The 13,139-nt window shown below is 48.8% G+C and overlaps 1 protein-coding gene across 1 annotated transcript in view; it reads left to right on the top strand.

Moving 5' to 3' along the window:
* The window catches only part of LOC128691764 (sushi, von Willebrand factor type A, EGF and pentraxin domain-containing protein 1), a 73,081-nt gene that overhangs the window by 42,785 nt on the left and 17,157 nt on the right, over positions 1 to 13,139 (top strand). The window contains exons 16-17 of the mRNA XM_070081140.1: positions 9,558 to 9,709; positions 9,914 to 10,117. Coding sequence (XP_069937241.1) covers positions 9,558 to 9,709; positions 9,914 to 10,117 — 356 coding nt within the window. The remainder of the gene's footprint in view (positions 1 to 9,557; positions 9,710 to 9,913; positions 10,118 to 13,139) is intronic.

Below are 13,139 nucleotides of genomic sequence, written 5' to 3'. Positions count from 1 at the left end.
AAAGGAAACAGAAACGAGGCACTAAACTACAGACCTGTGTCTCTGACATGTATTGTGTGCAAAGTCATGGAGAAGATTATCAGGAGGAGAGTGGTCGAACACCTGGAAAGGAACAAGATTATAAATGAAAACCAGCATGGGTTCATGGAAGGCAAATCTTGTATCACAAACCTCCTGGAGTTTTATGACAAGGTAACAGAAGTAAGACACGAGAGAGAGGGGTGGGTAGATTGCGTTTTCCTAGACTGCAGGAAGGCCTTTGACACAGTTCCCCACAAGAGATTAGTGCAGAAGCTGGAGGATCAGGCGCATATAAAAGGGAGGGCACTGCAATGGATCAGGGAATACCTGACAGGGAGGCAGCAACGAGTCATGGTACGTGAAGAGGTATCACAGTGGGCGCCTGTGACGAGCGGGGTCCCACAGGGGTCAGTTCTAGGACCAGTGCTATTTTTGATATATGTGAACGACATGATGGAAGGAATAGACTCTGAAGTGTCCCTGTTCGCAGATGACGTGAAGTTGATGAGAAGAATTAAATCGGACGAGGATGAGGCAGGACTGCAAAGAGACCTGGACAGGCTGGACATGTGGTCCAGTAACTGGCTTCTCGAATTCAATCCAGCCAAATGCAAAGTCATGAAGATTGGGGAGGGGCAAAGAAGACCGCAGACAGAGTATAGGCTAGGTGGACAAAGACTACAGACCTCACTCAGGGAGAAAGACCTTGGGGTGACCATAACACCGAGCACATCACCGGAGGCACACATCAACCAAATAACTGCTGCAGCATACGGGCGCCTGGCAAACCTGAGAATAGCGTTCCGATACCTTAATAAGGAATCGTTCAAGACACTGTACACTGTGTATGTTAGGCCCATACTGGAGTATGCAGCACCAGTCTGGAACCCACACCTGGTCAAGCACGTCAAGAAGTTAGAGAAAGTACAAAGGTTTGCAACAAGGCTAGTCCCAGAGCTCAAGGGAATGTCGTACGAGGAAAGGTTAAGGGAAATCGGACTGACGACACTGGAGGACAGAAGGGTCAGGGGAGACATGATAACGACATACAAGATACTGCGGGGAATAGACAAGGTGGACAGAGATAGGATGTTCCAGAGAGGGGACACAGGGACAAGGGGTCACAACTGGAAGCTGAAGACTCAGACGAGTCACAGGGACGTTAGGAAGTATTTCTTCAGTCATAGAGTTGTCAGCAAGTGGAATAGCCTAGCAAGTGAAGTAGTGGAGGCAGGAACCATACATAGTTTTAAGAAGAGGTATGACAAAGCTCAGGAAGCAGAGAGAGAGAGGACCTAGTAGCGATCAGTGAAGAGGCGGGGCCAGGAGCTGAGTCTCGACCCCTGCAACCACAATTAGGTGAGTACAATTATGTGAGTACACACACACACACACACACACACACACACACACACACACACACAGCCAACTGCAGTAGCAAGGGACAGCTGGCCAGGAAAGACAGTCCACTGAGAATAGAAGTTTCAGATATGACAGGGACTGAAGGCAAGAACATGTCAATGGAAGGAAATAAAATGCCTCAGAGGAAGCAGATGGAGACTCAGTGGGAGGAGGAAAGGGCGAGGTCAGTTTTTGTGTACGGGCTCCAAGAAGCCAAGGGGGCCAACTTTGAAGAAATAAAACAGGAGGAGAAAAAAATGATTGAAGGCATCATGAAAACAATAGGGGAGGGCAATATGACCCAGGTGACAAATTTTCAGAGAATTGGGTGGTTTGCGAGTGGAAGGATACGGCCTGTCAGAGTAACTTTCAAGGAAGAATCAGTTCGAACCAGGATTCTGCAAGAGAAAGCAAGACTGAGGGACAAAGAGGGGTACCAGAGAGTATACCTCGACCGCGACAGAACACAAGAAGAAAGGACTACACTGAAAGAGAGGGTACAGAGACGCAAGGAGGAACGAGAAGCAATGAAAATGAGCAGGACCCAGACACAGGAGGAAGGGCAAACACACCCCACAGAATCTCCCACCAAAAGACTCCACCCGCGACATTCCCAACGCAACTGAGCAACCTATACTACAACCCACTCACTGTTCCCTCTGCCACCAACCCCCATATCACAAACCTCACCCCAACAGCTGTCCCTTATGGGCATTCTGACCCCACCCCCATCAACACAAACCCCACCTACACCACAGCCCCATATAGGCCCCCACCAAGGCTCTCGCTCCCCCAACCCCAATATACTTGCATGACCACAATGATAGAAAAGAAACTAAAGGTTTGGTACACAAACGCGGATGGAATAACGAATAAACATGAGGAGTGGAATGAAAGAATCAGTGAAAAATCCCCAGACATCATAGCAGTCACAGAAACAAAACTCGCTGAGACAATAACAGACACAATCTTCCCAACAGGATATCAGATCCTGAGGAAAGATAGAAGGAGTAGAGGGGGAGGAGGGGTTGCACTGCTCATAAAACACCAATGGGGATTTGAGGAAATGGAAGGCATGGACATGATTGGAGAAAGAGACTACATTGTAGGTACAATTCAGTCCGGAGAACATAAAGTAGTCATTGGAGTGATGTATAACCCACCACAGAACTGCAGGAGGCCAAGAGAGGAGTACGAAGAAAACAACAGGGTGATGGTGGACACACTGGCTGAGGTGGCAAGAAGAGCTCACTCGAGCAGAGCAAAGTTACTGGTAATGGGCGATTTCAACCACAGGGAGATCGACTGGGAAAACCTGGAGCCACATGGGGGTCCCGAAACATGGAGAGCCAAGATGATGGATGTGGTACTTGAAAACCTCATGCATCAACATGTCAGGGACACAACCAGAGAGAGAGGGGAGGATGAGCCAGCAAGACTGGATCTTGTGTTCACCCTGAGCAGTTCAGACATCGAGGACATCACTTACGAGAGGCCCCTTGGAGCTAGCGATCATGTGGTTCTGAGTTTTGACTATATAGTAGAGTTACAAGTGGAGAAGGTAACAGGAACTGAAGGGGACAGGCCAAACTATAAAAGGGGGGACTACACAGGTATGAGAAACTTCCTGCAGGAGGTTCAGTGGGACAGAGAAATGGTAGGAAAATCAGTAAACGAGATGATGGAATATGTGGCAACAAAGTGCAAGGAGGCAGAGGAAAGTTTTGTTCCCAAGGGAAACAGAAATAATAGGAAGACCAAAACGAGTCCTTGGTTTACCCGAAGGTGTAGGGAGGCAAAAACTAAGTGCAACAGAGAATGGAAAAGGTACAGGAGGCATAGGACCCAGGAAAACAAGGAGATTAGTAGAAGAGCCAGAAACGAGTATGCGCAGATAAGGAGGGAGGCCCAGCGACAGTATGAAAACGACATAGCATCGAAAGTCAAATCTGACCCGAAACTGCTGTATAGCCACATTAGGAGGAAGACAACAGTCAAGGACCAGGTGATAAGGCTGAGGAAAGAAGGTGGAGAACTCACAAGAAACGATCAAGAGGTATGTGAGGAGCTCAACACGAGATTTAAGGAAGTATTTACAGTAGAGACAGGAAGGACTCTGGGGGGACAGACCAGATGGGGACACCAACAAGGAATACACCAACAAGTGTTGGACGACATACATACAGATGAGGAGGAGGTGAAGAAACTGCTAAGGGACATCGATACCTCAAAGGCAATGGGACCGGACAACATCTCTCCATGGGTCCTTAGAGAGGGAGCAGATATGTTGTGCGTACCACTTACCACAATCTTCAACACATCCCTGGAAACTGGGCAACTACCTGAGGTATGGAAGACGGCAAATGTAGTTCCCATTTTCAAAAAAGGAGACAGAAAAGAGGCACTAAACTATAGACCTGTGTCATTGACGTGTATAGTATGCAAAATTATGGAGAAGATTATCAGGAGGAGAGTGGTGGAGCACCTGGAACGGAACAGGAGTATAAATGCCAACCAGCACGGATTCACGGAAGGCAAATCCTGTGTCACAAACCTTCTGGAGTTTTATGATAAAATAACAGAAGTAAGACAAGAGAGAGAGGGGTGGGTTGATTGCATCTTCTTGGACTGCAAGAAGGCCTTTGACACAGTTCCTCACAAGAGATTAGTGCAGAAGCTAGAGCATCAGGCGCATATAACAGGAAGGGCACTGCAATGGATCAGAGAATACCTGACAGGGAGGCAACAACGAGTCATGGTACGTAATGATGTATCACAGTGGGCACCTGTGACGAGCGGGGTCCCACAGGGGTCGGTCCTAGGACCAGTGCTATTTTTGGTATATGTGAACGACATGACGGAAGGGTTAGACTCAGAAGTGTCCCTGTTTGCAGATGATGTGAAGTTAATGAGGAGAATTAAATCTGATGAGGACCAGGCAGGACTTCAAAGAGACCTGGACAGACTGGACACCTGGTCCAGCAAATGGCTTCTCGAATTTAATCCTGCCAAATGCAAAGTCATGAAGATAGGGGAAGGGCACAGAAGACCACAGACAGAGTATAGGCTAGGTGGCCAAAGACTGCAAACCTCACTCAAGGAGAAAGATCTTGGGGTGAGTATAACACCGAGCATGTCTCCGGAAGCACACATCAATCAGATAACTGCTGCAGCATATGGGCGCCTGGCAAACCTGAGAACAGCATTCCGACACCTTAGTAAGGAATCATTCAAGACACTGTACACCGTGTATGTCAGGCCCATACTGGAGTATGCAGCACCTGTTTGGAACCCGCACTTGATAAAGCACGTCAAGAAACTAGAGAAAGTACAAAGGTTTGCAACAAGGTTAGTTCCAGAGCTAAGGGGAATGTCCTATGAAGAAAGATTAAGGGAAATCGGCCTGACGACACTGGAGGACAGGAGGGTCAGGGGAGACATGATAACGACATATAAAATACTGCGTGGAATAGACAAGGTGGACAAGGACAGGATGTTCCAGGGAGGGGACACAGAAACAAGAGGCCACAATTGGAAGTTGAAGACACAAATGAGTCAGAGAGATAGTAGGAAGTATTTCTTCAGTCATAGAGTTGTAAGGCAGTGGAATAGCCTAGAAAATGACGTAGTGGAGGCAGGAACCATACACAGTTTTAAGACGAGGTTTGATAAAGCTCATGGAGCGGGGAGAGAGAGGGTCTAGTAGCAACCGGTGAAGAGGCGGGGCCAGGAGCTAGGACTCGACCCCTGCAACCACAAATAGGTGAGTACAAATAGGTGAGTACACACACACACACACACACACACACACACACACACACACACACACAAAATTATGTAAGTTTATTCAGGTATACATAAATACATTTACATAGATTATCATACATAGCAGTATATATATAAAGAAACTGGGATAACCCAAAAAAGTCAAATAGTGACTTATTTCCATTTGGGTCCTTTTGCCGTATTGCTATAATATAAAATTTCCAGAGTTTTTTTAACAGCCACGAACGAGAGCTTCTCAGTAAATAATAATACTAAATATTTACTTCAGTTTCAGTATATCATGATGGATATTTTAGATTCATATTATCTGCTAAACATTTCACAAATAAATACATCTTAGTTATCTTCTGAAGAGGGTCTCAGACTGAGACTGAAATATACCCGTGTTTCTCGCCTTTCATTTTTCTCTCCAAATAGTTTCTCCATTGTTCAAAATATTCACACTGAGCAGAGCAGACACACGGTTCATTTAGTCTGTGTTTAACTTCCTCTCTTCTCCTCACACAGAAACTACAAACACAGGAAATTTAACATGAAGTGTCGAAAACTAACACTGTGTTGGTAAGGCTTCGTTTCAGTAAGTCTAGAGTTGTATAGGAATGATTATGCTGGTGTGGTGTTGTCCAGATGGTGTGGTGTTGTCCAGATGGTATGGTGTTGTCCAGATGGTGTGGTGTTGTCCAGATGGTGTGGTGTTGTCCAGATGGTGTGGTGTTGTCCATATGGTGTAGTGTTGTCCAGATGGTGTGGTGTTGTCCAGATGGTGTGGTGCTGCCCAGATGGTGTGGTGTTGTCCAGATGGTGTTTTGTTGTCCAGATGGTGTAGTGTTGTCCAGATGGTGTGGTGTTGTCCAGATGGTGTGGTGTTGTCCAGATGGTGTGGTGTTGTCCAGATGGTGTGGTGTTGTCCATATGGTGTAGTGTTGTCCAGATGGTGTGGTGTTGTCCAGATGGTGTGGTGTTGTCCATATGGTGTAGTGTTGTCCAGATGGTGTGGTGTTGTCCAGATGGTGTGGTGTTGTCCATATGGTGTGGTGTTGTCCAGATGGTGTGGTGTTGTCCAGATGGTGTGGTGTTGTCCAGATGGTGTGGTGTTGTCCAGATGGTGTGATGTTGTCCATATGGTGTGGTGTTGTCCAGATGGTGTGGTGTTGTCCAGATGGTGTGGTGTTGTCCAGATGGTGTGGTGTTGTCCAGATGGTGTGGTGTTGTCCAGATGGTGTGGTGTTGTCCAGATGGTGTGATGTTGTCCATATGGTGTGGTGTTGTCCAGATGGTGTGGTGTTGTCCATATGGTGTAGTGTTGTCCAGATGGTGTGGTGTTGTCCAGATGGTGTGGTGTTGTCCAGATGGTGTGGTGTTGTCCATATGGTGTAGTGTTGTCCAGATGGTGTGGTGTTGTCCAGATGGTGTGGTGTTGTCCAGATGGTGTGGTGTTGTCCAGATGGTGTGGTGTTGTCCATATGGTGTGGTGTTGTCCAGATGGTGTGGTGTTGTCCATATGGTGTAGTGTTGTCCAGATGGTGTGGTGTTGTCCAGATGGTGTGGTGTTGTCCAGATGGTGTGGTGTTGTCCATATGGTGTAGTGTTGTCCAGATGGTGTGGTGTTGTCCAGATGGTGTGGTGTTGTCCAGATGGTGTGGTGCTGTCCAGATGGTGTGGTGTTGTCCAGATGGTGTGGTGCTGCCCAGATGGTATGGTGCTGTCCAGATGGTATGGTGCTGTCCAGATGGTGTTTTGTTGTCCAGATGGTGTGGGGATGTCCAGATGGTGTGGTGCTGTCCAGATGGTGTTTTGTTGTCCAGATGGTGTGGTGCTGTCCAGATGGTCTAGTGCTATCCAGATGGTGTAGTGCTGTCCAGATGGTGTTTTGTTGTCCAGATGGTGTGGTGCTGTCCAGATGGTGTAGTGCTATCCAGATGGTGTAGTGCTGTCCAGATGGTGTTTTGTTGTCCAGATGGTGTGGTGCTGCCCAGATGGTGTAGTTATCTCTACTGAGACACGTAGTAATGTCTTGGATTGCGTATACAAGTTATATTGACCCGACCCCGCTCACTGTTTTCTCTCCTTAACATATTCCACTCTGATTACCTTCTTTTAATCTCCGAGTAACGTGAAATCAAATACGGGAACTGATGAGTATTTACGGCTTCGTCCTGTGGGAGCCGGCTGGAACCCTGGGGAGTCATGTGGGAGCAGACTGGAACCCTGGGGAGTCATGTGGGAGCCGACTGGAACCCTGGGGAGTCATGTGGGAGCCGGCTGGAACACTGGGGAGTCATGTGGGAGCCGGCTGGAACACTGGGGAGTCATGTGGGAGCCGGCTGGAACACTGCGGTCATGTGGGAGCCGGCTGGAACACTGGGGAGTCATGTGGGAGCCGGCTGGAACACTGGGGAGTCATGTGGGAGCCGGCTGGAACACTGGGGAGTCATGTGGGAGCCGGCTGGAACACTGGGGAGTCATGTGGGAGCCGGCTGGAACACTGGGGAGTCATGTGGGAGCCGGTTGGAACACTGGGGAGTCATGTGGGAGCCGGCTGGAACCCTGGGGAGTCATGTGGGAGCCGACTGGAACCCTGAGGAGTCATGTGGGAGCCGGCTGGAACACTGGGGAGTCATGTGGGAGCCGGCTGGAACACTGGGGAGTCATGTGGGAGCCGGCTGGAACACTGCGGTCATGTGGGAGCCGGCTGGAACACTGGGGAGTCATGTGTAAGCCGGCTGGAACACTGCGGAGTCATGTGGGAGCCGGCTGGAACACTGGGGAGTCATGTGGGAGCCGGCTGGAACACTGGTGAGTCATGTGGGAGCCGGCTGGTGCACGGGGGAGTCATGTGGGAGCCGGCTGGAACACTGCGGTCATGTGGGAGCCGGCTGGAACACTGGGGGGTCATGTGGGAGCCGGCTGGAACACTGGGGAGTCATGTGGGAGCCGTCTGGAACACTGGGGAGTCATGTGGGAGCCGGCTGGAACACTGGGGAGTCATGTGGGAGCCGGCTGGAACACTGGGGAGTCATGTGGGAGCCGGCTGGAACACTGGGGAGTCATGTGGGAGCCGGCTGGAACCCTGGGGAGTCATGTGGGAGCCGACTGGAACCCTGGGGAGTCATGTGGGAGCCGGCTGGAACACTGGGGAGTCATGCGGGAGCCGGCTGGAACACTGGGGAGTCATGTGGGAGCCGGCTGGAACACTGGGGAATCATGTGGGAGCCGGCTGGAACACTGGGGAGTCATGAGGGAGCCGGTTGGTGCACTGGGGAGTCATGTGGGAGCCGGCTGGAACACTGGGGAGTCATGTGGAAGCCGGCTGTTACACTGGGGAGTCATGTGGGAGCCGGCTGGAACACTGGGGAGTCATGTGGAAGCCGGCTGGAACACTGGGGAGTCATGTGGGATCCGGCTGGTACACTGGGGAGTCATGTGGGAGCCGGCTGGTATACTGGGGAGTCATGTGGGAGCCAGCTGGAACACTGGGGAGTCATGTTTTAGCCAGCTGGAACACTGGGGAGTCATGTGGGAGCCGGCTGGTTCACTGGGAAGTCATGTGGGAGCCGGCTGGTACACTGGGGAGTCATGTGGGAGCCGGCTGGAACACTGGGGAGTCATGTGGGAGCCGGCTGGTACACTGGGGAGTCATATGGGAGCCGGCTGGAACACTGGGGAGTCATATGGGAGCCGGCTGGAACACTGGGCAGCCGAGGTGACGAAAACTGTTGTTCAGAACTCTATTTCTGAGTTGTAATTGATTCTTGAGATTAAATTAGCCTTCTGCTTGGTTAATAGAGTTTAAATCCTATCGACTACACTAAGGTCATTAAAGCTCCACGTAAGCTTTTCACCACAGAATAATATTTTAATCCCTCAAATAGGGAATATACACAGTGAGAGAAATACACTTCTCGTTGTATATTTCCCATTTCTTAATTTATCATTAGATTATCCCCTACACGACGATACATTCCGCTATTTAATCTTTTATTAAATAATGTCAGAATTCAGTGGAACTTAAAGATATATATATACCGGCTTCAATATAAATATTCCCACAATTTTGCCATTTAGAATATGTTTTAAGTTATCTTCTGTTGATTAATATTCTTGTCTGCTGCTAGTTTTGTATTTTCGTTAGAAAGTACACGCTTATTAGTACTACAACTCTCGGATTACTAGTCAAGACTAGAAATAGTTAGCCAAAGTTTATGAGTGCAGTATAACACTGAGATGTACTGGCTTAGATGTACTGGCTTAGATGTACTGGCTTAGATGTACTGGCTTAGATGTACTGGCTTAGATGTACTGGCTTAGATGTACTCACTCTTCCCGTCTCTCTTTCCCTCCATGACTAGGAAGTATTGGACGGGTTGGACCACTGATGCTTTAAGGAACCCGCAATTAGAGTATCGCCTGGCCCTCTACACGGCCCACACGGGTGACTCTGGTGACTACACCTGTGTCACGCCCACCGGACACGCCCACACCGTCACCCTTGATATTAGACGTGAGTGGTGTTGCTTCTACTGCCTCTCTTGTCATGTGCGACTATTATCTCTGAATATTGTCTTCATCTCTGATGTGAAATGATAACGAACCACAATGGCCCGTAACATCTTCCGGTTTTCTTCGTCAACTTGTGGGTCAACTGTGAATTGTTGAAGCAATGGTATTTTTACTTTAATTCTCTTGTGTCCATGTGTGTCCACAGGGGTAGACTGTCCCCCACTGAACACTAGTGAGGGACCTGCCCAGCCAGGTGCCGCCGCCGCCCTCCACCACCAACCACAGGATGACACTGCCCTGGGCACCGTCGTCAGCTTCTCGTGTGGCAGAGGGTCATCCCTTGTCGGGGAGCGTGAAATCAAGTGCCTCCCGTCCGGCAACTGGTCTGCCCCAGTGCCACGCTGTCAGAGTAAGTCTGCACACAGGCACACACACACACACACACACACACACACACACACACACACACACACAAGGAAAAAGATCTGGGGGTGAGTATAACACCGAGCATATCTCCTGAGGCACACATCAATCAGATAACTGCTGCAGCATACGGGCGCCTGGCAAACCTACAGATAGCGTTCCGATACCTCAGTAAGGATTCGTTTAAGACTCTGTATACCATCTACGTCAGGCCCATACTGGGGTATGCAGCACCAGTTTGGAATCCACACCTACTCAAGCACGTCAAGAAATTAGAGAAAGTGCAAAGGTTTGCAACAAGACTAGTCCCAGAGCTACGGGGATTGTCCTACGAAGAAAGATTGAGGGAAATCGGCCTGACGACACTGGAGGACAGGAGGGTCAGGGGAGACATGATAACGACATATAAAATGCTGCACGGAATAGACAAGGTGGACAAAGACGGGATGTTCCAGAGATGGGACACAGACACAAGAGGTCACAATTGGAAGTTGAAGACTCAGATGAATCAAAGGGATGTTAGGAAGTATTTCTTCAGTCATAGAGTAGTCACACATCTCCTGAAGCGCACATCAACCAAATAACTGCTGCAGCATATGGGCGCCTAGCAAACCTCAGAACAGCATTCCGACATCTTAATAAGGAATCGTTCAGGACCCTGTACACCGTGTACGTTAGGCCCATATTGGAGTATGCGGCACCAGTTTGGAACCCACACCTAGCCAAGCACGTAAAGAAACTAGAGAAAGTGCAAAGGTTTGCAACAAGACTAGTCCCAGAGCTAAGAGGTATGTCCTACGAGGAGAGGTTAAGGGAAATCAACCTGACGACACTGGAGGACAGGAGAGATACGTCAGTGTGTGCGCGAGTCACGCCTTCCGTGCTCCGCGAATATAAGTGTTTTCGAGGGCTACCCAAGTGATCTGAAGGGTAGCTAAGTGTGCTAGGGTAGTGAACAATTCCTTGAAGCGATTTATAATCTGCCTGAGCCACATAAGTGTAGGGAGAGCCGCAATTTTGTAAGTGATCTAGAAGGTAAAAACGTGGTGGCGCAGTCACAGCGGGCAGGCTAGTGTGCAGGCGACGTTGCCACGTGTCACCCAAGAAAGATAATAAAGTGAAACAATCGTGTGACCAGTGAGAGAAATACAGTGAATAGGGTACATTATATAACGAGAAGAAATTGAGGTGGATCTACGCCAGGACGTCACATCAAGCTGGACAATCTACAGGCTGCTACAGCTGCATTGGAAGTACTGTAATCACCTATTAGTGGTTGTATGGGTGTGGGGTTTCAGATTCCAATTAACTGCCAAGCTGATTGTGAATGGTCTCTCATAGCATGATAAAGAATAGGCACTCAAGTATTCAATAAGGAATAGCAATTGGTAATCCATTGAACAAGGCGAGTAAGTTACTATAAGCTAGGTGGCAGGACAAGCATAAAGGGCAACATTGTAAGTAGGTGCGGGTCAAGTCCCAGGAGGGTGGGGGTCAGGTCACAAGAGGTTGTGGTCAGGCAAGCGACCACTGAGACTCCACATTACACTCCAACGCACAATTCACCTACTTTTCAGACACATAATAAACCCACACATAATTCCACACATAATTACACACACACACACACACACACACACACACACACACACACACACACACACACACACACACACACACACACACACACACACACACACACACACACACACACACACACACACACATGCACACACATGCACACACACATATACAGACTCCCCCACCAACCTCTCACTCCTTCCCCTGATCCCACCCCTCCCTCTTTCACCTTCCCCCTCCCCACCTCTCCCTCCTCCCCCCCCTCTCCCTCTCCCATTCACCCACTTGCTTCTCCCTCCTTCCCACTCCCCATATTCTGCCCTAAATCCCCCTTTCCACCCCTCTCCCACATAGCCACAGTTCCTCCTCTAGCTCCCCCCCCACACTCTGACAAACACACTACTAACCTAACACACAGAATTACATAGGTTTCCCACTCTGAGGCAATCAAAATAAAACAAAAATGGGTTGCCAGAGAGCAGGAAGGAAAACCAAGGGACAGGAGGAGGAATCTGCAAAGGAAGATTGGGCAGCAGAGCTCATAAAAAGGGAACATGAATGGGAAAAGAAACTAGAAGAACTTAGCATGAGAATGGAAGAGAGGATAGATATGGAAAGCAGGAAGTGGGAGGTGCAAGTCAAAGCAGCAGAGGCTAGGATACAGAGTTTAGAAGAGGAACTGAAAAATCTGAAACAGCCTAAAGAACTAAAGAACATTTTGGGATTGACATCAGAGACTGCTACCTCAGTCACAAATAAGGGGACTGTAGGGAAAGAAGGAGCAAAACTGCATGTAGAAGCTCTATCAGAGGAGACTGTAGTAAATGAAAGAGCTAAGCTATATGTGGAGGCCCTAACAGACCACAGCAGAGCCCAGGGAAAGCCGAGAAGGGAAAATGACAGGCCACTGAGCCCAAGTACATTAGCTAGTGAAACTGAAGAAAGGAAAGCTGCAATGGAGGAAATTAAATTGAATGAGTGGATACACAAGGATATGCAGTGGGAGAATGAAAGGGAGAGGTCAGTCTTTGTGTATGGGCTCCAGGAAGTTGAAGGGGAAACATATGAAGCAAGAAAACAAGGGGAAAAAAAGCAATTGAAAGCATCATAAAAGCAATAGGAGAAGACGACATGACCCAGCTGGAAAATTTTCGGAGAATAGGGGGGTTTGCAAAAAAAAGAACCCGGCCAGTGAAAGTGACCTTCAAGGCAGAATCGACTCGGAACAGGATCCTGCAGGAGAAAGCACGATTAAGGGACATGCCGGCATACAGGAAGGTGTATCTCGACCGCGACAGAACACAAGAAGAAAGGCAGAAACTGAGAGAGATGGTACAAAGGCGAAAGGAGGAAAGAGAGGGGATGGAGAAGACAGACAGGAGATCCCAGACCCAGGAAGAAGATCAAATACAGCCTCCCTCACAACT

Source organism: Cherax quadricarinatus, unplaced genomic scaffold (genome assembly GCF_038502225.1).
Source record: "Cherax quadricarinatus isolate ZL_2023a unplaced genomic scaffold, ASM3850222v1 Contig1820, whole genome shotgun sequence".
NCBI classification, from domain to species: Eukaryota; Metazoa; Arthropoda; class Malacostraca; order Decapoda; family Parastacidae; genus Cherax; species Cherax quadricarinatus.
Note: the sequence above shows the minus strand (reverse complement) of the source record. Positions and strands in the feature narration are given on the sequence as shown.